Source organism: Equus quagga, chromosome 8 (assembly GCF_021613505.1).
Source record: "Equus quagga isolate Etosha38 chromosome 8, UCLA_HA_Equagga_1.0, whole genome shotgun sequence".
Classification (NCBI taxonomy): domain Eukaryota; kingdom Metazoa; phylum Chordata; class Mammalia; order Perissodactyla; family Equidae; genus Equus; species Equus quagga.
In genome coordinates, this window is record NC_060274.1 from 95305743 (window position 1) to 95333118 (window position 27376).

Genomic DNA, 27376 nt, shown 5'->3' on the forward strand with positions numbered 1-27376 from the left:
CTCCTTCTCCATACTATCAGTTACTTTAATGTTTTAAAATTGGTAACTTTAATTTAGGATGCCATCTAACAATCATTTATAGTTTTTTGTTTGTTTGGGTAGGAGAATTCACCAAAAGTGGACATTTTATACTTTTTGGTTAATAAATTGGCTCAAGTCACGTTTTTAGCCCAGATCTTGTTTGTTTGTACTTTCACAGAAAATATGTATTAAAACATTAGCTTTGTGGCTGTACAACTGTCTGCTATCTTTTGAATGTGACTTTCAGTACCATCATAATAATATCACTTTATAAAGGATGCAGAATATACTTTTATGTTTGGCTTTTTCAGAGCAAAGAGATATGCTCGATATTGGCTTAGAAATTTAAAAAGAGATTTTACTTAAAATTAATTCAACTGTTTCTTGCAGCTCTAAGCTCATACTTTTAACACTTGGCTTTTCTGCTATACTATTTCTAAATAGTAATGAAACACTATACACTTTCATTTGGATGATCTTGATATAAATATGTAACCAAATATTGGAAATTTTCAAATCAACCTGCTACCAACCGTAAACTCTAATACATGGGAATTTTCTTGTGACTATCACTTTTAATATACTAAAGTATTCAATAAGTGTTATTTGCACATTATGTGAGAAATGAATTTTTAACAAAATTTTATTCAAAGCATTAGGAAAATCATATTCAAAACACAGAAATAATCAGACTATAACAACGCTGCATAGATAGTGGTATACAAGTTCCCTGACGCTAAGTGACTTCTTCCTAACTAAAACTTCAATTTTCAAGTCACCAGGTAGAAAATGGTAGAGGCATTACGTCCTCTCTGAGGCCGGAAAAATGGCTTCAATGTGAGAAGTCACACCATTTAAACAACAAAGATTAGATTATCCCTCAATTTAAATCTATTCCCTCTTGTTATTTCTCACAGATGAAAATTTAGAATGTAAGGATTATTGGAAGGGAATAGGAGGTAAACTACCTCTTAGGAGATACACTGATCAGTGCCTGCTTTAATCAGACGAGACACTGAATTAAGTTTTAAAAATTACACCCACACCATAATGCTTAACTAAAATTGCCAACATGAATACTTTTTCACATAACACGTTACATGGATACAAGAACCAGTTTCCAATCCTTTGACCTTCAATAGAAAAAAATGTTGCCACTAAAAGGGATTTGAAGAATAATTTTCAAGCAGACAATTAATTCTACAGAGATCAAAATCATTTCTGAATACTGAAAATAGCCTAAATCAATTGAGAAATTGCTAAAGTTCTTTTATAAGATTACTTTTTGAAAGGGCAGATAATATACTTGGAAGGACTTTTTAGCTGAAAACATTGTTCATTAAGAAAACATTAAGTTACCCTGAGAAAGACTCTTAAAATCGCCAGTGCTTTCAGAGACTCCCAACAATGCATGAAGAAGTAATTTGTAGGCACTAGCCTCTTATAGTTACCTACATGAAGAATGTTTTGATCTAAACAGTGATTTGGGCTTCTCTCCTATACTGGTAACAGGTCACAACCAAGACATTTGAATGTGATGGACTAAAAGGAAATTTTGCATTCATTTCAAGCAGACTTCTTCCTTTTTCTAAGAAAGAGTTTGTAATTCTTCAAATGGTCTTGGACTCAAACCTACTGTTCACAAAAAATAATCTCCTGTAAGCAAACTGGTAGTCTTCTTGTAATAGTAAACAAATTGTCTGGTCTACATTCTCTAATCTATGCCTAGAAAATAAGGCATTAGTAATTCTTCATTGGCCACTGCAGAGCATAGACAAATGTTTTCTTCCTAATCAGAGGCATATGCAAACATTCCTCAAAGTGCATTGTTATTTTTAACATCTCTTATGCATTTACAGAGTCAGAATTTATGACTCCCTACATACTTTTAGTATAAAATAATGCTGATTCCCAACACCTTACATATACCATAATTACTTGAAAAAAGACAAAGAGAGCAGCTACAGAAGTAGCAAGATAACTTTTCACAAATAAAAATATACAAAAAATGGCAAGTTAGTGATAACTAGTAGTATGAACTCTCAATAATATTCCACTTTGGGTTCCAAATTAAGATTTGACAAGTTTGAAGCCTTGTCCTGTGTCCAGCACAGTAGGAAGAAACCAACTCATTTTTAATCTTTTCAAGCACCTAAAACAAGTTTTGCAGATCCAAAAAAGGTTCAGACCACACAACCAATTTGCCAAATGCACTAGTGGATATGTAATACGAGGAAAGTGTAACATCCAGTGCTTGGCCACGTCGCTTCCCGTTGGCAAGTGCAGAGTGTAATCACTCCACCGTTTTGACACACCATATACTGCTTTCACGGTGCGTCCCTTTTCAGTCCAGCAGATGTTATTAGTGGAGTTGCAGTTATATTCTACCCAGTCTTTCGTAAAGTCCCCCAGCTGAGGTGGGTCAGCTTCTTCGATGTCTACTGTCTTTGTCATTTCTGCTCCTTGTACTGCAATATACTGGTCACTGATTTTTCTCACTTCTTTCACCCAAGGGGTTGAATTCTCACTATCTAATACAATAATAAGTCGGGAACAGAAGGAACCATTCTTTTCTCTCCACCACTCTAGAAGTGTGTCAAGGCGTAGTATGTCTCCACCTGTGAACAAAAGAAAATTCAGTAGACTATAATTCCTGAAGCCTCTCATTAAGAATACTCTTTGTCTTAGGTGTATTTTCTTTAATTCTTGGAATTAAATTGTAAGCGAAAAAACAGATAAAGCCTTCCTTTCAAACAAAGATTTTTTAAAAACAGACTTAATTAAGAACATACGCATAACCACCAAAACTATGCCTTTCTTTCCCATTTGATTTATAGTTTATTATTATAACCATTGTAGTAAGTTTTCAATAATCAATCCCTGCTTTTAGGTCTGAAATTCTATTTCTAAAAAGACTTCTGAATTGACTAAAACTTTTTCTCTTGTGCTCTGAAGTACACAGAATGCTAAACTTTACCTGGAATTAAAGGAGCTATAAGGTTAAAAAGTTGTTTTCTACACTGAATTATTAGAAAGTTACAGGTCAAGTAAATGATTTTATAAGCTATATTCAAGTAGTTTTAATGTTGACTACCTTCTTCTATATTCCAATATTTTGAAAATGGGTGAACTATACTAATAAAAAACACCTACTTAACCAGAACATGCCACTTCTCTACATTCACGGTTTTTGCCTTTACTGGCAACATGGTAATGGGGAAAAAATACACTTTAGGAGTCAGGCAGATCTGGGCTTAAATCATGGTTCCATCACTTATCAGTAGTATGACCAAGAGATATTATGTAACCACTTTCAGCTCTCATGTCATCTTTGGAAAAATAAAGATGATAGAAGTGACAGTAGTGTTCTCAAAGGATTTCAAGTGAAGGTTAAATCTAATAATGTGTATAAAGTACCCAGCATAGTTGCTGTGCTTCAAATGTGCCCAATAAGTATTAGTCTGCCTTTACTCTTTCTGGACAGCTATTGAGTTGCTCAATATTTATTTGCAAAAACAAAAAATTAGAAAAATATTTTTCTTTATGATAAAATCCTGTTCCAAATCGGGCATGAAATTAGTAAGACCACGATGGCTTAAAATCATTTCCAACTTAACCTTGAGTTTGTTTCCTTCCTTCTGAAGTTCTTGTATTGGCAGCTCTGCCTCTGTCCTTCTACAATAGTTCTGTTTATATTTTTCTTTGATCTGAATATCTATTTCTATTTACATTTTATGATTTTTATTATTTGTAAGTATTCCTGGTGAAACACATCTAAAATTTTTTATGGAAAAAAAGTAGAGTACAATTAAGCCTAAAAGAAGTTTTTGTAATGTAAAAGTAAGAAAATTATCCTTTTTTTCATGATTCATTCAATGATTTCATCCATTTATCAGTTACTTAAGGATCCCCTACTGTGTGCCAGGCTCTGTTCTAGGCACTAAGCAAATAACTCATAAAACAAAGCCCTTGACTTACAGGGTGTATATTCTAGTTGGGAAGACCTACACACAAACTTACATGTAATGGAGCGACATCTCATTTCTCCCTGACAGAGAGATTTAATATTACCCCCTCATTTTACAGATGGGAGAAGTGAAGCTAAGAGAAGTTAAGTAACTTGCCTAAAATAACACGGTTGGGGCAAATCAGGACCAGAACCAAAGTCTCCTGACTTAAGTGCTACTCCCCCCATATCACACTGCCTGCTATTTAAAATTTTGATGAGCTTTCTAACATAAGTAAAACCGTACATGTGCAGGACTACTGAAATCACTACTAGAGGTACTAGTCAAAAATTTAATCAGCTTCTGAAAAATGTAACTATATTTAATAATTCGGAAAATACTTCAAAGGGAAAGTGATTATAAGTCTCAGATCAAACAGATTTTTTTCTTCCAATCAATATAAGACATCATTCTCAAAACCTGTAGAGATTACTAAAATTATCCTAAACAGGTATACTAGAGAAAAGAAAAACAAAACAGTCATATGTATATTTTGTAAACTATGAAGTGTAAAATTGAGAATTCTGGAAATTTAATATTTCCATGTGAAGGACCGACTTCCACAAATAGTGTATCTTCACAACAGTGAAACTGCCAGAGCTGAATTTACCTGCAAGAGCCCACTCTCCTGTACCATGCGTGTGCCCACTGTAATACAAAACATATGTATCGTGTCTAGGTCCGTCCACAGTCCGAAGTTCAAGGAAAGCTTTCAGTTTGGAATGTAGAGTATCAAAAGACAGTCCACTTGTGGAGTAGTCACATCCATAGGTCTCAATCATATGATATGCAAAAAATCTTTGGATAGCATTGAGCATGCCCGTAGACCTCAAATTTAACTCTTGTACATGTTCTGGCGGAAGAAGTGTCGGCTGACCATCAGGACTGAAGAAGGAGAAAAAAATATTATTTTGATGTTAATAAGTATTCATTCTATGTCATATTTTTATCCTTTATAATTAATTATCTAAGAATCAAATAGTTGCTGCTAACTAAATGGCAGGATTTTTAAAAAATCATCTTTTCTAAAATTCCTACAGTGCTAAGAACTGAACTTGGAAAATCAAAGCCTAGTTTGTAAAAATTATATTTCTTATCAATAGAACAAATAACCAAACTGAAAGCTGGGACAATGTCTCCAAATGTAAACAGTACTACTTTTCACTCTTTATGCATATCTTCTTACCAAATGTCAGATACTGGACAAGACTTTCTAAAGGCAAGATTATACTAATTTTATCACAACAGTGCTTCAAGAACACTGGGGTGGGGACTATAAGGAAAGAACCTTTTTTTCTTGAGAAATAAAATCTTAACAAAACATGAAAGCATTTTTTTAAATTACATATTTACTCTGTACTGAAAAAGACAGTCTTTATAAAGTTGTGTTCAAGTTTTACTAAACTAACGTACACAAATTATAGAAGAAATTACCTACTAGTAAATGGCATTTTAAAAGAGTTACTAAAATTTAGGTCCATTGCCTTATGCTGCTGAACACTAACTGAAGACTTAGATCTGATCCTGGAATTAAGTAAAATGGTACTCTAGTAAAGATGGTAAACAAAGTCTTACAACTAGCAGAATCAAAATACTATCAATATTGAGGGAGAAAAAAAATCTTCACTCCTATCCAGAAAAAAAATTTCTATCAGGAATTTTGAAAACTTTACATTTTGCTTCATATATTATCAATGCTATTCTGATAACATTCTAGTTTTCATCAAAAGAATAAAGCATTTTGTTCCATATTTGTAACATTTAACAATCACAAAAAAAGAATAAGCAATGCATAAATAAAAATTATAATGAAATAAAAATCTGTACAAATTACTATTTCTACATATTCTTTCTGCAGAGTTGCCACATCTTACTTTATAGGACCCTCTAAATCTGTTTCTTTTACTTCTCATGCAAATCTTCAAATTTTATCAAGCCTTTAACATGGAGGAAAATATTTACTACAAATAGTCTATTTGGGGTTTATATGCCATATATCTGAAATCAGATAAAAACTTTTTGATTTCAAGTCATTGTTTCCCTCTGCCAAGGAAAGTATGATGAATACTTGGTCATCAGAATTCATTAATGGCAAAGAACAATGTTTTTTCTATTTCAAAGGTACTTAACCATAAAAGAAACATTAAAATGTGGCAATATTCACAGTTCAAACAGATCTGCCACACATTCAGGGCCAAAAATTATGTTGGAATAAAACTGCAATCCAACAAGTATATATATAATATTCATTGCCAATCTTTTGAATTCCTGGTATTTGTATGACATTTTCCAGTGGGCAGTATTTTTACATTCATATTCTCATTAGCTTCTCATAACATTCCTCTGAGATAGGCAGAATAGGTATCGTCATTTGCATTTTATATAAAGACACTGAGGTTCAGAGAAGTTATGATTTGCCTAAGGTAACAGAGATCTAGAAATTCAGGACTCTCAGGTCCAGAGTACATTCTATTGTATTTCCCCATGTTGTTTCAGGGCACATTTTCTTAAACAAGATACCCCTTTCTAAAGAAAGGACAGGACTTTTCCTTAGTAAATTCATTCATATTTTCTTATTTCTAGTTAAAATATAAGCTGATCACATTTATCAAAAACATATTTAAATTGAACCCTGAAGACTACATTATTACTCAGTAAATGTTTTTAAATACTTGGGATAAATGAAAAAAATGCAACAGAGTATTTTATAGTTTTGAAAAAGTGAGCTACCAGATTTTCTGTTTATATTCATACAAATATTGGGAAAATGTTCGAGTCAAGTAGTTATTACTAATTTTATTAGATTACTATACCTGCAAAAGTTGGTGGGAATCACAATAGCATATCCAACAGATGTTCCTCCTAAACAATTACCCAATTCATGGAAGAGCCCATGAGCCATAGATTCCAATGGCAAAACAATGAGAAACATGCTCAAGAAGATTCCATTTGTTGGCTAAAAGAAATTTAATACAGCATGTTTACATATTGTGTATGACTGCACTTACGTGTGTGCATACGTACATACATTTTCATACAAGCATATTTATTCACGTTTTTTACCTCTATTTTCAAAAAGGATAAAAAGAAAAATTACCTAAAAACAATTATAAGCTGAAGCAGACAAGTATATATGGATGAGCAACAAATCCTAAACTTATCTCTAAGCTTCTTAGAAGTCATGGCAAAACAAATACAGCACATCATATTTTTTTCATTTGTCAAATAACATCCCACCCAAACTACAGAAACAAGGCAAAACATAACCACTCTTGACATGACAGAGAAAAGCCAGACAACAAATCCTTTCCTATTAAAACCACATGCCCTAAATCATTTTTCAAATAACACACTCATTTACTTTATCAGAAAAGGTACTTTAGAAAGGGCCCTTCTTTTTTCCTGTGAAAAGTCTGGAAATTAAAAGAATAAAATCTTAAAGAAAATTTAAGATCCTAAAGCTATCAAAATGAATTCCACTCTTATATTTAATTAAACTTATAATACAGCTTTCCTTTGAAAAGCTCAAGACTCTCTATAGACTAAATGCAAAATTGTAAAAAAAGAAAAAAGACATTTAAGCATCCTAAAAGCAGAACAGAAAAAGGGAGGAAAAAGAAATATTAAAAGAAGTAGGCGGGCTGGCCCTGTGGCCAAGTGGCTAAGTTTGCGTGCTCTGCTTCCGTGGCCCAGGGTTTTGCCAGTTGGAATCCTGGGTGCGGACTTAGCACCACTCATCAAGCCATGCTGAGGCGGCATCCCTCATAGCACAACCAGAAGCACCTACAACTAGAATATACAACTATGTACTGGGGGGCTTTGGAGAGAAGAGGAAGGGGGGTGGGGGAAAGAAAAAAGAAGTAGGTAAGATTAGGTAGTAATTGCGATAAAAAGACAAAATATTAAAGGATGCATTTAAGTGAAAAGAAAATGGAAAGATGACAGTCACTCAATCCTGATCTGTATCTTTACACTATTTGTAAAGATACTATTCTATATTATTTCTGTGTTGCCACGGCACATACTACACAGCCATGTGCCTATGTGCATGAATGCACATTTTTCTAACACTAAGAGGTTCATTGGATTAGAATTTTAATAAAAAATAGCAAGTTGACTCCCATAATGAAAAAATGGACATAATGCCCTATTTTTGGTACATTCTATGTTATCAATTACATAAATAATATAGTACATGCTCGATTTAGAAACATTAGAAAGTACAAATAAGTAAAAAAGATAGGGGATCAAAATTATTCCAAGTACCATCATCCATAGTTATTAATTTTTTGAAATATTTCCAGATTTAATGGAATATATTCACATATACTTGTTTTTTTACCAAAGTGGGATCATATCTAATGTTCTGTAAATGTTTTAATATATTGTAAGGCTATTAATATAATTCTAAGTCATTTGTAAAGACCAAATGGCATCCCATCCTAAGCATGAAATATTAACTATCTGATTCTGTTATGGCTATTTAGACTCCTTTTAATTATCTATCATAAACAAAACCAGGATAAGTATTGAGTTCTCTGATTATTAATTGTGTTAAATACCTTTGATTATTTGGGTTTCATCTTTGGTGAAGTGTTAAATATTCTGCCTGCTTTTCCATGGGGCTGCCTTGTTAATAGTGATCTACAGCTTTGTTTTTCTCCCAATATATTTTAGATAAAAGTCTTTTGTTGATTGTACTGCAAGTACCTTTCCTCCTCAGTGACTCCCTTAATGCTGTTTTTTGCTTAACATAAGTTCTTAACTGTAGTCACCTTGTGTCTTATTAAGGAAATCTTCCTCCCCCAAGGTCAAGAAGATATTTGACACCATCCTCTAAAGGCTTTATTGGTTTGCCCTTTACACTTAGGTCTATAATCCAAATGATATTGACATTTGCTTATAATAATGGTCCAATTTCATTTTTTCTATATGAACACCCAATTGTCCAATTACCAATTACTGAAAGTTTCAAACATTCCACATTTCTCTACAGTGCCATCTTTGTCATAAATCAAGTATTCTGGGATCCATTTTGTCTATCCTTTCAAATATTTCCTTTGGCCTGTATTTCCTCCTTTTTTTTCTGGGACTCCAATAAAACACAGATAAGGTCGTCTCACTGGATCCTCTGTGTGTCTTACCCTTTTCTTCTGTATAGTATTTTCCCTTTTTCTTCTGTGCTCCTTCTTGCGTAGCTTCTTCTGGACCATATCTTTCAGTTCACTAATGTTTGCTTCAGCTTTGTCTAACCTGTTAAGCTTGCACGCTATTTCAGCTATTTTTATTTTATTTTTGAAAACTTCTTTTTGGTTCTTTTTCAAATCTGCCTTGTCACTTTTTTATAGTTTCCAACTTCCTACCATTATGTACTATCTTTGCTTTTATTTTTTTCGACTTAATAAGTATGATGGTTTTCTTTCTGTTTGATAATTCCAATATCTCAAGACTTTTTGGACTGCCTCCTATCTGTTGGTTCTGCCTCTTCCTCTTGATGTGGTGTGTGTGTGCGTGTACGTGTATCTGGTTATATTTATGAACTGGACACTATGTAAAAAAATACATGACTAATTTCAGGCCTAAGATGATACTTTCTCTAACAGGATTTTTGTTTGTTTCTTCCAGGGAATTGGGGCATTACTAGTCTACATATCATAATACAGGTTTGACCACTTAATTGAGGTTGGGTCAGGATGCAAGTTCATGAGATGACTTTCATATACATGGCTCCATCCTTTTCCTTCAATGTGTCATCTTAAAATGGGAGGTAATTTACTGGTGACCCCACTTCTGAAGCTCTGGACTTTGATTTCTGCTTCTCTTTCAGCACTAAAAGTGTAGCTCAGCTTTGAAAACTGTTTCCTCTATATTAACAAATGTCCACAGGGCATAGTGTTAAGTCTTCCTATCCCAGAGGTATGGTATGTTTTTCAATTTATTCAAGTCTCCTTTTACAAACTTCAGTGGAGTTTTATAGTATTTCTTTATAAAAATTCCAGAATTTTCTTTTAAATTTTATTTCTAGACATTTTATGTTTCCGTTGTTCTGTGAATGGAATAATTTTTATACATAGAATAATTTCCACTATATTTTCTAACTGATTAGTAATTTCCAGGATATTGATTTTTTTAATGCTTACATACTATTTGCCACCTAAATGGTATTAAAAAATATAATTCCACTATAAACACTTTTAATTTCTTCTTATACAACTTAAGTTATATAAGTCCAAGAGAAGTTACACAGTTTTTATACTGGTTGGGCTAATGATAACTGTACCAGTGAGCAAAATCAACCTTTTATCGACCTTTAAACATAGTTTACAATTTTAAAGATGCAGCATAATTCTCGCAATTATTCCTACAGCATTTTCAATTGGTCTTTTGGTTAACTCTCAGGTTTGCTGGATAATCATCTTATCTATCAATACTGATAATTTCATTACTTTCTTTGCAAGTTATATACCTTCCATTGAATATGTTGGTCCTTTATAATAGATAATGCTTTAATCAATTAAACCCCTATTTACACAAAAGGATTACTTTCAAATTATGTCAACCATTCATATAGAAGAATTACTAAAAGAATTATTAAATAACATGACCAATATATGACAACTTTATTATTTCTACCTTTAATTTTACATAACTAGCACTTTTCTGATAAAGATAGCAATATAAGAATAAAAATAATTCACTATGTTATAATTTATAGCAAGGGTCACAAACTCAAATGCCTTCAAGGGTCAGAAAAGCAAATCTGTGAAGCAGCTGTGGAAGTAATAAGTAGTGGTAAGGATTCTAAAGGAAGGTGCATTATCGCTACCTGAAGGCATACATTTAAAAAAATGTTCTGGCTGAATAAAACTGGTCTACTCAACAGTCTTACAGGCATGTTTATTTATTTACTTTGCTATTCAGACATAATTACAGGATTTTAAAAAATAGAACTACAATGAAATCGCATCCTCTTTAAAAAAGAAAAATCCCTGCATGTTAATCCTAAAATTAGGACAGATAGTTTTTAGAAGAATGAGAAGTTCAGGTGACTAAATAACCTTTCTGTACCAAGAGTTACTAGGAAATTTTATAACATAGAGGGGGGAAAATATATATATATATATATATATATATATGTATATATAAAAGAAAATTCATAAATAAACATTAAGGAATTTGATATTCTACTTGGAATGGGGAACCAAATTTTGATATGTAAAGGATAAGACTAGAATGTCGTACCATCAAAAAAGTTCACTTTTCATTTTGTTTAGTCAAACTATTTTTCTTTAGTTAAGACTGCTTCCTAATTTGCCATCTACCAATTTTTCCTATTTCCTACAGAAAAGAAAATGAAAATTTCCATTCCTGAAAGCAGGCCTAGAAATATTTATTTTAAAGTTGGCCCTATTTATTTAATGTGGCCTTTAAGTATTCATATGTATAGAATACCAATGGTTATTACTGACTACTTCTGAATTAAATAATCTTATAAAGCTACTACAACTAAGGTTTTCATTGTGCAATTAAAAGTTTCTACCATTAGAAAAAAGTTAAACAGTTTATAATTTATCAGTGAACTACATAAATGATAAACTTCAATTGCCAATCAATTTGTAGATGGCAAGACAGAAGCTCAATTAAATTTAAAATTTCAATTAAAAAGTTAATTGATGGTGATGTTATTCAATACCCTCATGTCAGTTGTACAACACTGATGATACTTAATACAATAGGACTAAATAGCAGATATTCAGAGGTTTACTGATAATTCACAGACAACAGGTGATCTGTTATTACTTGCTTTTTATAATCTTAGTAAAAAACTGATAATTTTATGTTGCCATTGATTTTTAAAAAGCAAGTTTATCTGGAAAAAATCATTAAATACTTCCTTCAGGTTATTTTGAGTAAGCAAGCTTAGAAAAACAATATTAAATATATTATCAAGATAACACACAAATAAAAGTGAAGTTCCACAGTACAAAAAATTTTCAATCTTAACTGATGAGACGGCAAATATGTCAAGGGGAGTCAAAATAAATTTAGGATGTTTTATCCACTTGCCACTTTCAGAAAGCTTCAATTTCAATGGCATGCAAACCTTTAGTCTATAGCTTCAAGCTAAAAGCCATTTGTCACTTTGGAGTGTTCTTTCCATTTTAAACAACTCCCTGTAACAAATAAGATCAACTTGATCAAAACCAGTAAGTGTAGGCACTTTTCTTCCTTTGCTTCTCCAATCTTCCTAAGCTCACTATCAAACTTTAAGACATGCTTCAAACTTCAAAGCAGATATAAAGTGAACATAATAACAGACCAATAAACAACTATAAGTAATATCCTTGGCATAGTTACTAGATGTTAGTTCTCTATTCAGCTGGGCTTTCAAGTCATGGACAAAATATCCTAAAACTTCTCAGGTAATAGGAACAAAAATCTCTTTATTATTGTTTGTTTAGAAGTATTTTTGTATAAGTCACCTCAAGTAAGCCCGATTTGGGAAATATTATACATAGAAGTCTAAAGAAAATGAAGCCCAACAAAGAAACAGAATATATAAATGTATGTTACAGAGCAACATATAAATGGACCTCCATATAAGTGGAGGTATTGTGCTCTTCAATGTGAGAAACGCATACTTAAGAAACAACAGGCAACTTCCAAAACTTTGCTTAGTTCAGGAAACTTAAGACCATTGGGAAAGATACAGTTTTTTGGGTTTCTTTTTGCAGGGAAAGGTTTGCCCTGAGCTAACATCTGTTACCAATCTTCCCTTTTTTCCCCTCCCCAAAGCTCCAGTACATAGTTGTATATTCTAGTTGCAAGTCCTTCTAGTCCTTCTGTGAGTCACCACCACAGCTGGCAATCAACAGACTGGCAGTGTGGTTCCGTGACCAGGAAATGAACCTGGGCTGCCAAAGAGGTGAGACTGCTGAACTTTAACCACTAGGCTGTCGGATGTGGCTCAGGAAACCTATAGTTTTAAAGTCAGGGGATTTCTTTGTCTACTAGAGGCAATAGGGTATAGTGGAAAGGACTCAAGCTTTGGAGGTAGACTTTGGTTCACCCCTCACTCAGCCACTTACCATCTGCATATAGAAAACAGTTAATACATGGTAAGTCTTGCCATTATTATTAAAATGGAAAAAATTATCTCCAGTCATTAAAATTTTTAAAAGCTAGAAAATCAGTTGGGGGAAAAAAGAAATATGTTCTTACTTCATGAATAAAACAATATTCAGACCATTGTTATTGGTGTTTTAGGAAAAAGAGACATCTACTCCTGTTTCATAGTGTTCTGGCAGAAGTGATAAAACATCAAATTAAAAGTATACCTTCAAGCTAAAAAGAGGTAGTGTCCCCCCTCTCATCTACACTAAAATAGCTCAAAACTTTAGGAACAGAAATGAAAACAAAAAATTATGAAACATGCATTTTTAGTTTTGGCAGCAGATTTGACAACTCCCTGCTCCCCATGCCAAGTGAAGCAATATGGCTGATCCTGCCATCTTGCTGGAAACGAAACTGCTGCATCTGTGGATTCCAACCCTTCACTGGATGCAAGGCTCATCTTGTTACATCTGTCATACCTGGTGATTGCCACTGCTTCCCCTATGGAGAAATCAACTGTGATTGTGGTTTTTCTGGTTTGGGGCAAAAGAGTTTCTACAAAAAGTTGTATCAAACACCCACGGAATCTGCAAATGACCATGGCTGGTAATGAAAGGAATAACAAATCTCATGACAGATTTCAGAGAATCTCTAAACATAAGAGTGAGCCATGGGCTGTGCTTCCTTGGGTATCTGGACACTTTCCTCCCTTTTCATCCTTATGTGAATTATCAATTACCATAATTTCAGAAAAGCCTATAGTTGAGCAATAAAACTAGCACCAAATGCTATGGTACTGTGTAAGTCTTATTGACTTATTTAAGGAAACAAGTATAAAAGAGAAAAGCAAATAACACATTTAATAAACATAATACAAACTGCAGGAGATAACAGCTGTAATATTGCATTTTAAAGTTGGAATGAGATTATGAACAAAGCACAACACAAGTGAATGGTAAAATTCCAGCTTTTTCTTTTCTTTTTTTTTTTTGAGGAAGATTAGTTCTGAGTTAACATCTGCTGCCAATCCTCCTCTTTTTCCTGAAGAAGACTGGCCCTGAGCTAACATCCGTGCCTATCTTCCTCCACTTTACATGTGGGATGCCTGCCACAGCATGGCTTGCCAAACAGTGCCATGTCTGCACCCAGGATCCAAACCAGCAACCCCCAGGCCGCTGAAGCAGAACGTGTGCAATTAACTGCTGCACCACCAGGTTGACCCCAAATTCCAACTTTTTACTGTAAATGAATCGGAATGATACTACTGACTCATTCTAAAATGTTATTAAACTCAGTAAAACTAATGAAAAACAAGAAACAAAGCTATCCATGTGGGGTCAGCCAAAGATTCTACTCAGATGAGGTCAGGCAAAGATTTCCTAGATATGATATTAAAAGATGATTCATAAGGGCCAGCCCAGTGGCATAGTGGTTAAGTTTGTGTACTCCACTTCGGTGGCCTGGGATTCACAGGTTCAGATCACAGGCGTGGACCTACACACGTATCATCAGCTATGCTGTGGCGGTGTCCCATATACAAAGCAGAGGAAGACTGTCATGGATGTTAGCTCAGGAACCATCTTCCTCAAGCAAAAAGAGCAAGATTGGCAACAGATGTCAGCTCAGGGCTAATCTTCCTCACCAAAGGGGAAAAAAAATGGGAAGATGATTCATAAAAGAAAAAACTGGATTATAGCAAGATTAAGAACTTCTTCTCTTCAAAAAACACAATAAAAGAATGGAAAGACAAGCCACACAGTGGGAGAAAATATTTGCAAGTCATATATCTGATAAAGGACTTATATCTAGACTATATGAAGAGCTCAGTAACAAGAAAATAACCAATTTTAAAAATTGCCAAGAGATCTGAATAGGTACTTCACCAAAGAAGACATACAGGTGACAAGTAAGCACATGAAAAGATACTCAACACCGTTAGTCACTAGGGAAACAGAAAATAAAACCACAATGAGTTACCACTACACACCTATCTGAATGGTTAAAAAAAAAATAGACAATACCAAGCACTGGTGGGTATGTGAAACAACTGGGACTCCCATACGCTGCTGGGGAGAATGCAAAATGACACAGCCAATTTGGAAAACAGTTTGGTAGTTTCTTATAAAGTTAAACATATGACTCATATGTTTATCATATGACCCGGTAACTCCGCATCAAGTAAAATAAAAATCTTATGTTAACACAAAACCCTGTCTTATGAATGTTTACAGCAGCTTTATTTATAATTACCAAAAACTAAATAATTTCAACGTCCTTCAATTGAGTAATGGATAAACAAACTGTGAGACATCCATACAATGGAATACTGCTCAGCAATACAAAGGAATAAACTACTGATACACACAACATAGATGAATCTCATATGAATTATGCTAAGTGAAAGAAGCCAGACTCAAACAGGTATATATGGTATAATTTCACATATACGACATTCTGGAAAAGGAAAGTGTTTAGGGACAGAAAAAAAAATCAGTGGTTGCCAAGTACTGGGGGTTGGGAGAGGGACTGACTACAAAGGAACAGGAGGGAACTCTGGGGGGTGATGGAACTGCTCTATATGTTGATTGTGGTAGTGGTGGGCACGCAACTATATGTGTTTTTCAAAGTGCAGACTTGTACACTAAAAAGGGTGAATATTACCATATGCAAATTTTTCCTTAACAAAAAAAATTTTGTTATTAAGCTAAGTAAAACTAACAAAACTCAAAACTACTGACATGAAAAAAAAGCTTAACATAAGAAAATATGGCTAAGCCCATTTTGGGGAATTAAGTTCTAAACTACAATTATGTTCCATGAGGCAGATTAATCTCACGTTTTTGTTTGGTTAGTTTTACTTTTCTAATAGTAAAATGAGAGTACATTTGACTCCCTAAAAATATACTTTAAAAAATAAATAAACGTACTATAAAATATTTTAATTACAAATGCCCACTATGTCATTAACTCAGTGACATCCATTATCCTACATTCCTATATGTCAGAATATTCTTCAACTCTACATTGCATCAACTTGCTTCAAATTCTCTTTAAATTTTACTTCTCAATAAGATCTATCAGTTTTTTCCTTGATGATTCTCTTAGTCTTATCCTTAGCACAGCAATTTTCCCCTATCACTTAGTCTAGGTCCTTATCTCTTACTCCTAGGTAGCTTTCTTGATTTCAGTGTCTCTCTACTTTAACTGATCCTATCTATGGCAGACAAGCAGATCTACTCAAAAGGCTTCTTTAAGGAAGTTTATAGCAGTACAGGCCTACCTCAAGAAACAAGAAAAATCTCAATCTAACACTATACTGAAGAGAACAAGAAAAAGAACAAAGCCCAGAGTAGAAGAAAAGATATAATAAAAGTAAGAGGAGAAATAAATGAAATAGAAACTAAAAAAACAATAGAAAGGACCAATGAAACTAAAACCTGGTTCTTTGAAAAGATAAACAAAATTGACAAACCCTTAGTCAGACTAAGAAAAAAGGAGAGAAGACTCAAATAAATAAAATTAGAAATGAAAGAGGAGAAATCACAATGGATACCACAGAAATACAAAGGATTATAAGAGTATACTATGAAAAGCTATATGCCAACAAATTGGATAACCTAGAAGAAATGGAAAAAATTTTTAGACTCATACAACCTCCCCAAACTGAATCAAGAAGAAACAGAGATTCTGAATAGACCAATCACAAGTAAAGAGATTGAAACAGTAGTCAGAAACTTCCCCCAAAACAAAAGTCCAGGACCAGGTGGCTTTTCTGGTGAATTCTACCAAACATTCAAAGAAGACTTAATACCTATCCTTTTCAAACTCTCCCCCAAACTTGAAGAGGATGGGATGCTTCTTAAATCATTTTACAAGGCCAACATTACCCTGATATTAAAACCAGACAAAGACAACACAAAAAAGAAAAATTACAGGCCAATATTGATGAACACAGATGTGAAAATTCTCAACAAAATATTAGCAAATTGAATACAACAATACATTAAAAGAATCATACAGCATGATCAAGTGGGATCTATTCCAGGGATGCAGGGATGGTTCAACATCTGCAAATCAATTAAGAAAATGAAGAATAAAAATCATATGATCATCTCAATAGATACAGAGAAAGCATTTGACAAGATCCAACATTCATTTATGATAAAAACACTCAATAAAATGGGTCTGGAAGGAAAGTATCTCAAAATAATAAAGGCCATCTGTGACAAACCCACAGCCAACATCATACTCAATGGTGAAAAACCAAAAGACGCTATTCCTCTGTAAGAACGGAAACAAGAAAAGGATGCCCACTTCTTGCCACTCTTATTCGACACACTATTGGAAGTTTTAGCCAGAGCAATTAGGCAAGAAAAACAAATAAAAGGCATCCATAATGGAAAGGAAGAAGTAAAACTGTCACTCTTTGTGGATGACATGATTATATATATAGAAAACTCTAAATCCACCAAAGAACTACTAAAAATAATTAATGAACACAGTAAAGTTGCAGGGTACAAAATTAACATACAAAAATCAGTTGCATTTCTATACACTAACAACAAACTAGCAGAAAGAGAAATCAGGAATACAACCCCATTTACAATGGCAACAAAAAGAATAAAATACCTAGGAATAAATTTAACTAAGGAGGTGAAAGACCTATACACTGAAAACTACAAGATGTTTCTATTATTATAAGAAAGAAACTGAAGACATAAAGAAATGGAAAGAGATTCCATGCTCATGGACTGGACGAATAAAAACAGTTAAAATGTCCATATTACCTAAAGCAATCTACAGATTCAATGCAATCCCCAATCAGAATCCCAATGACATTCTTCACAGAAACAGAACAAAGAATCCTAAAATTTATATAGAATAACAAAAGACCCTGAATAGCCAAAGCAATCTTGAGAAAAACGAACAAAGCTGGAGGTACCAAACTCTCTGAATTCAAATATACTACAAAGCTGTGGTAATCAAAACAGCATGGTACTAGCACAAAATCAGTAACACAGATCAACGGAACAGAATTGAGAGCCCAGAAATAAAATCACACATCTATGGACAACCAATCTTTGACAAAGGAGACAAGAACATACAATGGAAAAAGGAAAGTCTCTTCAATAAATGGTGCTGGGAAAACTGGACAGCCACATGCAAAAGAAGTAGGCCATTATCTTATACCATGCACAAAAATTAACTCAAAATGAATTAAAGACTTGAAGGTAAGACCTGAAACCATAAAACTCCTAGAAGAAAACATAGGCAGTACACTCTTGCACATCAGTCTAAGCAGTATCTTTTCAAATACCATGTCTACTCAGGCAAGGGAAACAAAAGAAAAAATAAACAAATGGGACTGCATCAGACTAAAAAGCTTCTGCAAGGCAAAGGAAACCATCAGCAAAACAAAAAGACAATCTACCAACAAGGAGAAAACATTTGCATATCTGACAAGGTGTTAATTTCCAAAATATATAAAGAACTCATACAACTCAACAACAAAAAAACAAACAACCATTAGGTCTTTGCCATAAGTACTCAACTATGCTGCTTATCATAATAATAAAAAGGTCAATATATGAAGAAGGTATAACAATTAAAGATGTATATACATCTAGGAACAGAGCCCCAAAACACACAAGGCAAGAAAAATGACAGAATTGAAAGGAGAAACACATAATTTAGCAACTATAATGGAGATTTTTAATATCCTTCTCTCAGTATTGATAAAATTAGACAGAAAATCAGCAAGGATATAGATACATGAACACCACCGTCAACCAACTTGACCTAGGTGATTTTTTTTTTTAGTGAGGAAGATCGGCCATGAGCTAACATCTGCTGCTAATCTTCCTCTTTTTCTTTTCTCCCCAAAGCCCCGGGGGGGGGGGGGGGGGGGAGGGGAGGGAAATGTGCTGTAGTGGGAAGGAAGACCAGTGGACTAGATAGGAGTTAGGTAACCTGGTTCTGGCTAGTACCAGTGACTCTGGATACATCTTCTCTGGCTTTCGGTTTCCTCACGTGTAAAATGAACCGGTTAAAGCACAAACTCTAAGCACCCTTCAAATGTTAATATTCTAAGGATCTTTAATCTGTGAGTGTTTTATTAACACATAAACAATCAGATGGTAGGAGGCATGTCACATGCTGAGTATTCCTAACATTTTGGTACTGCTTTGCCAGAGATCAAACTACATTATCCAGTCAATATTCATTCATTACTTCAATTCCATGAATAAAACTAAATAAGCACCAAAAAAGAATCTCCTTCTGAAATCCAGAACTTGACCTTTCAATTCTAATAATTCAACTCTTGAAGCAAGCATTTAATCACACATCATAGGCGCTGACATAATAAACAAACTATAAGCTTACCTGCCAGGATACTGCTCCCAAAATTGCTGTTGCAAGAAGACTAAAAAAAACTAACTGTTCTGAAATTAAGCAAAAATGACGCATTCCTTTGGATGCCATGATTCTATCAAGGCTATTGTTATCTACCCTGTGTGTAAAATATACTTTATGGCAGTCGTTTAATTTGGTATGGAATCCCCAAAGAGTTAAAAGAAAAATAATATGGCAAATCATCCAGAAAATTCCAAAAATGGAAAAGCCTGGTATTACAAAATACCAGAGATGAGTATCTCTAAGTTTAAATGCTGAAAGAATAAAAAATGTAAGCTCTATCATTCCAGTGAAAACAACTGAAAATCTTCTGCAAATTCTTCCACGGTACAAAAAGGGTTTCCACCTTTCAGTCACTGAAAGTCCACTAAAATAAATGTCAAGGAAAGGATCAGTTATCAGGCAAATAAAAAAACATGCAAAAGCAACTGGATTTTTTGGAGTTTCCAATGAGGAGAAAAATAACAAGACTGCAAAAATAACTAAGTTTAGAATAGCTAGGAAAGACTTCATTCTCAAGTCAATAATCAGCATGGCCAAAGCTACAACAAGTAAAATGACACTCAGAGACTTCTCCACCAACATAGTTGTGCTGGCAATGGCAAATCCAACAAGTTCCAGAAATTCAACTGTGGTTAATAAAGTGGGTCGATGACAGACGTAACCAGAAATTCTCTCCACCAAAGCGCATAATATCCTTAACACTATGGAAGTTAGAAGCAAATATTTGGTTGATTCCTCTTTCACATCATTTTTAAAGGAGGAATTATCAAGAAAACATAGGAGGCCAAGCAAGAATCCAAACCAAAGATTGGAGAGACTTAAACTTGCCGCTTCCATTGAAAAATAATAATAGAGTATGCTGGCGATTCCAAGAACAAAAAGACCAAGAATAAAAATTACCAAAATTAAGGAATTTGCTGTTTTTTCCCATCTTACATAAAGACCTAAGCATATAGCAACCAGTAAATTGAACCTGGCTAAATAGCCAAGATAACGCACTGAAGAATGCATGTTCACTTCTCTGTTTACTTCTTCCAGTCTCGTCATTGCTAAGTAGAGACAATGACTAAAGCAATAACGCAGTGATTTACACATGTACTCTGGCAATTTGGGCTTTCTTCCCACTCGACAAAAATTAACCGCTTGTGTTTCATCCAGCAAATCCAATGTATCTGTAACTTCTATTTCAACATTTTGTCTGGTGGAATTTTTGTTTATAGCGATCTAAAAAGAAGAAAAAATATTTCAGTGTTAATTTAATTTACCTTTCACATGTATCTTTTTTATACAAAATAATGATTAAGTGAGAAATAAAGTTTCTTCTGAAACCCAGTTTAAAACCCAATTTGCATGTATCTTAAATGTAATTGTCTCTAGCTTAAAAACTCTGAAGTTTATCCAAACAAAAATGGCACTCCCTTCTACACGTCACACGCTGGGATTGCATGGCTAAATCACCATCAATGAAACTGTTTTTCCAGAGATGGAGAGGAATTCACCTAATCCAGTCTTCTTCCAGTATTTGGTTTTTCAACAACATGCAAATGTGAGATATTCAATTTAGCTTAGATTGTGGCAGATGGGTTTGGCACAATAGAAAGCTACTCAGCTTTTAAACGGAAGAAGGGACTTCACCATCAGCTCTAATTTGAAGGCACTAGTATACAATAATTAAGACCATTACTATCTGCCTAAAATCCTCTACATCTTTTTACAAGGCAACTCTATAATGCTATAAAATCTTAGTCTTTGTTTAACTAACAATCTTAACAGAAGTTTAACTGTATTAAAGTTACTCAGTCCCTAAAGTTGATCCATAATTCTTCCTGTACTTTTACCTCCAGTAAATTACTGTGATTACAAACCTACTTTCTAAATCTAAATATTATCTCTGTAGCAAACCAATTCCTGAACTTTCTAGCTAAAATTGAAAAGGTGTAATGTTGACCAACAGTTATTTTAAAGTATATTAGAAACATTACAGTTCTATTTAAAACAAGTTTCTACAAGGATTATTTGTTAGAGGAACCAGATAATTATTTCAACCTTAAGTGACCCCACAATTTGCACTTAAAACATGACAGCGGTCAAAAAATGACTTAACTATCTACTAGATAAGTCTTCAAATTTTCTAGTCTACTGTTTCAGAAGAACCGATCCATTGCAATGGCTCATGGTCACACTGAATATCCATGGAGAATTCAACTAGATTAAAATTCAAAAGGTAACTAGTTTGTGATCAGCATTTACACTTTCTTAATAGCAGGACACTAAAAGAAAAATCTAACAGAAACATGATTTAACCTGGAATTAACCTTTAATTATCCACTTTGCTGGAGAAGAATGTCACTGAATCAACCTTAGGGTCTCTGGGAGGTTCAAAGTATTATTATTATTAATTCTACTTCTATATGTTCAACAAGTGTATTTTTTAGAGCTAAATCTATCTAACTAGGTATTCTAACTGATTTTCCTCAATTACATTTTCATTTAATCATTTCTTACTTAAAATACCACTCAACACTAAAACTAATGTTTTCCTTTGATATATTTTGCTTTTATCTTTTTACTTAAGTATGAGAAACTGATAAAATCTAGAGTACATTGAATTTTTTTAACATGACTGCTTTGTGTTATGAAACCATTCAACAAAGATGTTAGAATTTATATCCTCTACAGGTTGATGGTACAGTCTGGGTTCAGATTATGGAGCACTGCTGGCAAAAAGTCACACACTAGGCTAAATGGTTGCCACTCTAAATTCACGAGACATACATCTGTGTTTCTCTGGTCAACATTCTCTCCCAGCCTCTGTAACTATCCAGACCTCTCTTCCCTATCCTCAAATCTCTGATGCTCACTTCCCACTGCATTCTCACCAGATGACTCTGCCTTCAACAGAGATGTGAGAAGGGAGCTTACTTCAGTTTCCAATACCACAAACCCACCTCTATCTACATCTCCTGACACAAGGAAAGAAGGGTGTTCCCTCCCTACCTAAGGCTGAATCTTTCAGCCATACTGTGTATCTCTTCCTTCTGCCTCTTCCAGAACTTGACAGTCTCTCCCCTCTCTTCAAACTCTCACTCCACTAGCACTTAAACATTTGTAAATCACTTTTTAAAAACAATACAAAAAATTTCCCATAGAAATAAACAAAACAAAAACAATCCTCACTCATCCCCATTTCCTCCTCCAAGTTCAATCTTTTACCCTCTTTAACAGCTAATATTTGGTTGCTTCACTTCTCACACCACTAAACAGTGGTTCCCACCACACAACAAGCTGCTCTGCAAAGTTCTGAAATGACCTCTAAGTTCCTACATCCGATGGGAACTTTTCACTCGTTATCCTGCACATTCTTCAAACAACCTTTGACACTATTAACTCCTCTCATCTTCTGAAACCTGCCCTTCCTTTAGCTTTCAAAGATCAGTCTCCAGATTTTCCTCTTAACTCACTGTTCTCTCCTTCTCAGTCTCCTTGCAGGCTCTTCATTCCCAACTCATCCTTTAGATGTTCAGTCTCAAGTCTAGGCTTTACTCTCAGTACACACTTTCTATGAGGGATCTCATCTATTTCCACGTCTTATAATTATCTCTCTCCTTAAGTACACATATATATTAATCTACCTGACAGAAATAAAAGCACTAACTCTGTACTGCACTGTTAATAGAGGTAAAAATCTGGAAACAAAGTAAATGTAAATATGTAAATAACTTAATAAAGTACAGTACATCCATTTCACGGAATACATGCAGCCACTCTCTTATGGGCCAAAACCAACACGGCAAATAATTATTTTTAAATGGGTAATTTCAAAGTCTTTCCCCATTCTGACCTTCAAAAGAAAACGTGAATCAGAGAATAAAACAACAAAGCACTACAATCCTTTACAATTGTCTGCCATCACTAATCATTCAATGGGAAATTACTTTAGAGGCAGATAAAAATGGAGCACACAAGAGTCAATCTGCATATGGGAAAAGTTAACTAATAACTGCCAGAGTCTGCGTTATAAAACCCCCCATACGACTCTAACCCTCCTCTTCTTCACCACCTACATTAATCCTCACCAGGTCCTGTCCACTCTTCTAGATACTTCCTGAATGTTTTTTTACTACTTTCCATTTCCAAGGTTACCATCCCAATTTTGGCCACCATTGTCTCATGTTTGAACATCTCCCCGTATCCACTCTTGCCCTTCTCCAAGAAGTATCCCCTATAAAATCAAAATTTGTCATGTCACTCTGCTATGTAAAACCCTCCAATGGCTTCCCATAACCCTTAGGAATAAAGTCTAAACTCCTTAAAATGCCTTATAAGGCCCTCCATATTGGACGTGAATAACTCCCCTGCCTCCTCTCTTACCACTCTCCCTCTTAAACTCTGTATTTCAGCCATACTCACCTTTCAATTCTGAACTGCACAAATGCTATTCCCTCTCCAGGTGCACTCCTTTCCCTCCTCCTGGCCTCACTCAAGTTCTCACGTGTGGCTTAATCCTACTCTTCAGGTCTCAGCTTAAACCATTTTCTCAGGGAAATCACCCCTGATCCATTTATATGATCCCCCTACTTCCTGTACAATAGCAAAATATTCATCAACACTTGTTTAACGTCTGCATCCTCCACTAGATCACAAGGTCTCTGAAGGATTGTCTTCAATACTGTACGCCCAGAGCCTAGCAGAAAGTAGATACTCAACAAACACTTGTTGAAGAAATAAAGTCTAATACAGAAGTAACTATATTTAATAAGAATGGCAACCAGTTATTGGACACTTTTTAAGACACAAAAAGAACAACCTGTCTCCTATCCCACAGGTAAGAAGTAATAGAGCTAAGGGAGATTCCATGAATATTTGGTTTCCTTATCGGCCTTACTCTAGCCTTCACTTAATTCATCCAAATTCCTCCAAATCAGTAAGTTCTCTTCCATGTCTGACCTCTAGGGAATGGCTCACTAAGGAATCCAAGACACACTGTATTATTTGCATCACCTTTGGACTCAGAAACTATTTCTGTCCCATCTAGGGAAGTGTCAAAAGCTGAAAGAGCCGTATTGAGCAGCCAGGGTCGGGGAACTCCAGGGTTTGGGTTCTGTGAATTCATGATAACTCTTTGGGCCCATCTTATACAAGGAGAAAGGTACCTCGAACACTAAATCCCTCAGCAATAGGGCAGCAATAGTAATTCTTCCATTCGGCCTCCTACTAGCAAGATGTGGGAGGCCTGAGAAGGATGCTGGCTGTTCTCGACCATCCCTCTATCTTGGGAGAAGGCGACCACCACTGGGAGCCCAGCTGAGTGGGGAACCGCTGGGGGACCCGGAGAGGCGCCTCCGCCTTCCATCCTCCACCCCCCACTGTCAACTTGTCTCGGGGCAGTATCCCTACTCCCGCCCCGGGAGGCCAGCTGGGCGGAGCCTGGGGCCAGCACCACGCAGAGCCCTGGGCGGTGTCTGTGCTCGGGTCTCGCCGCCCCGCCGTCCACCCTCTGGTCCCCCTACCTGACTCGGCCGTCACCACCAAAGCTCTCTCAACCCTCGGAGTCGGCTCTGGGAACAACACAGTAAAAGGAAGGCCTTTGGGGCTGAGCCTGCTACTCGGAGCGAGGAGGTGGCACGCCAGGGGGCTCGAGCGCTCGAGGGCCCGAGGCCGGCCCCACTAGCACAGACCAGTGTCGTTGGAAACTTTCTCCGTTACCAGCCCGGCCGCGGCCGCCATGTTCTCGCCGCCGAATCCGCGACGGTACGGAACGCCGCCGGGGTCAAACCGCGCGTAGCGCTTGCTCCCCGAGGCCCGGCCCCTCTCCCCGCCCAAAGCCGCCGCGCGGCGGGGGCCCCAGGTGCGCCAGGCGCTGCGCGGCCCCCGACAGCCCCACCTGAGGCGCAGGCTCAGTCCCGAGACCTGGAGTCAGCGGCGGAGGATAGGGAGCGGGCCGACCGTGACCTCTAGTATCTAGGCCGCCGCCTCAAGCTCGACCGAAACTGGGGCAGGACGGGCGGGACGATCACACGTGGGCTGTAAAAACTGCAGGAGGCGTTGGTGCTCTTTACTATCTATGGCATAATACAGGGCTGTGGGTCCCCTGACCAGCTAAAGACCAAGCTCCTTCGGCTCGCCCCCTTTTCTAATTCAGACTCCGTTTAATACACCGCCCCGGTCTTGACTCCACCGAGAACACGAGGCTCCCCCAGCCCTGGCCTGTCCATGTCGCTCTTCACCCTGTGCGTTGCACGTTCGCCAGGCTCGTCTCCTGGGGGTCCTTGAACTCCAGGGCTGATGCTCTGCGCTCTGAGCGCTCTGGATGAACTTAAGGGATACTGCTCGGAGGCAGCGTTTTCACAACAGCTCTGCAGTCAGATAGTCTTGGGGTTTGACTCCTGGTTCCTCCCTTTCTTATGTGCCACCTCGGTTTCTCCATTTATGAAATGGTAACCTTTGCAAGGTGGTTGTGAATATTAAGTGAAACAGTAATTTTTTTCTGGCATGAGGGAGGCCCTGAAAATGTATGAATTCCCTTTCCATCTCTAAGAAGTCTTCCTGTCGGCCTGCCTTTTGTCCCCACCATCTGCTACTGCTTGTAGTTTAGGTCAGTTAATCTCTGTGAACCCGTTTCGTCATACCGAAATGAATGCTAATATACCTACTTTACAGAGCTCGTTGTGGAGGTTAAATGTAATGTATGTAAAAAATACCTTAAAACCTTTCAATGGTTTATCCCCTTTAGGATAAAGCTCAAAATCCTTAAACAGGTACAGACAATTTGTGTAATCTGGACCTTTTACCTCCAGTTTGACCTCCCACCACACTCCCCCCAACTCTGCACCCCAGCCTGGTTTCATTTCCTCAAATGCAGGGACACGTCTGGTTTTGCTCACCATTAAATCAGCCAAGCATAGTGCCTCATATATAGTTGGCACTTAAATTTTGTCAAATGAAATAATAGTACCAGATAGGACCTCACTACTTCTCTTCACTCACTTATTTTCTGTTAGTGTTATCTATATACTTGTCCTATCTCCCCTAAAGAGTGTGAATTTCTTCATTTTCATTTACTAGCTGTTGGGGGTCAGAGTGAGCAGGACTTCTATAGGGATGAAGCACTTTCAGATTCCTCATATTTAAATGGAAAGTTTGACTTAGATTCTCTCTAGTCTCCTGTCTAACGCTAAATGCAATCACTATCCAGCTCCCAAATCGGGAACTCTGGCTCTCTGGGGAACACAGTGTCACATTTCTAACTGCTGGGTACAAGTTTTGAATATATTGTCATCACTTCCAATTCAAGTTGTCTTTAATGAACATTTATCCTTTTTTTTTCTTTTTCATTCTTACCACCTGAAGCCCCCTTCCGTTTGGAGAATTCTCTACCTTAGGAGTCTAGTGGGTGAAATTGAAATGCCAAATACCTGCTGAATCAATCATGTGCACCAGCTGGAAGCTAGTGACTCAAAAAAGCTGGCACAGACAGCTATGCTCCCTGCATAACTGCAGGAGTGTAGCAAGGTAAACTCCTGGGACAGTAGAGAGAGTGCTTCTAGTGGAAGCATCAGCATCCAGTATTAGCTGAGTCAGTGATTCAAGATGCCTGTGCATGGTGACAGCACCCCCAGAGCCCTCTCTGTCAGTTCTGTGGTCTGTTATTAATGGTTGTAGTCTCTGGCTGTGCAGATCAAAGCCTCTGTCTCCAACCCTCCGAGCTACCCAATATCCTCTAAAAAATTTCTTTTCTGCTTAAATCAGCTGCAGCTGTTTTCCGTTTCTTAGCACTAAGACCCCTCATTAAAACAGTGCGTTTTCATCTTCCTCAA

General features: G+C 36.1%; 1 protein-coding gene and 1 long non-coding RNA gene across 4 annotated transcripts in view; one reads left to right on the forward strand and one right to left on the reverse strand.

Moving 5' to 3' along the window:
* Positions 1 to 646: 646 nt before the first annotated feature.
* On the reverse strand, positions 647 to 25536 carry TMEM168 (transmembrane protein 168). 3 transcript variants are annotated; one of them, XM_046669160.1, is made up of 5 exons: positions 25444 to 25536; positions 19527 to 20783; positions 6842 to 6984; positions 4639 to 4913; positions 647 to 2639 (listed from the first exon to the last, which is right to left on the reverse strand). In XM_046669160.1, exons 2-5 carry the CDS (start codon positions 20652 to 20654, stop codon positions 2092 to 2094), a joined length of 2094 nt encoding a protein of 697 aa, XP_046525116.1. In that variant the 5' UTR covers positions 20655 to 20783; positions 25444 to 25536; the 3' UTR covers positions 647 to 2091. The 3 variants fall into 3 exon arrangements, with proteins under 3 accessions (XP_046525116.1, XP_046525114.1, XP_046525117.1); XM_046669158.1 differs by lacking the exon at positions 25444 to 25536 and adding an exon at positions 25070 to 25288; XM_046669161.1 differs by lacking the exon at positions 25444 to 25536 and adding an exon at positions 23970 to 24151.
* LOC124243544 (uncharacterized) overlaps positions 25252 to 27376 on the forward strand; it is a 33231-nt gene continuing 31106 nt past the window's right edge. The window contains exon 1 of the long non-coding RNA XR_006889702.1: positions 25252 to 25310. This is a non-coding gene — a long non-coding RNA (uncharacterized LOC124243544). The remainder of the gene's footprint in view (positions 25311 to 27376) is intronic.

Coding starts and splice junctions, on each gene's coding strand:
- TMEM168 (XM_046669160.1), bottom strand. CDS start 20,654: ATGTGTAAATCACTGCGTTATTGCTTTAGTCATTGTCTCTACTTAGCA. Junction 6,985..19,526: donor TGGGAGCAGTATCCTGGCAG/GTAAGCTTATAG, acceptor AATTTCTTTTAG/CCAACAAATGGAATCTTCTT. Junction 4,914..6,841: donor ATTCCCACCAACTTTTGCAG/GTATAGTAATCT, acceptor CTCCTTCTTCAG/TCCTGATGGTCAGCCGACAC.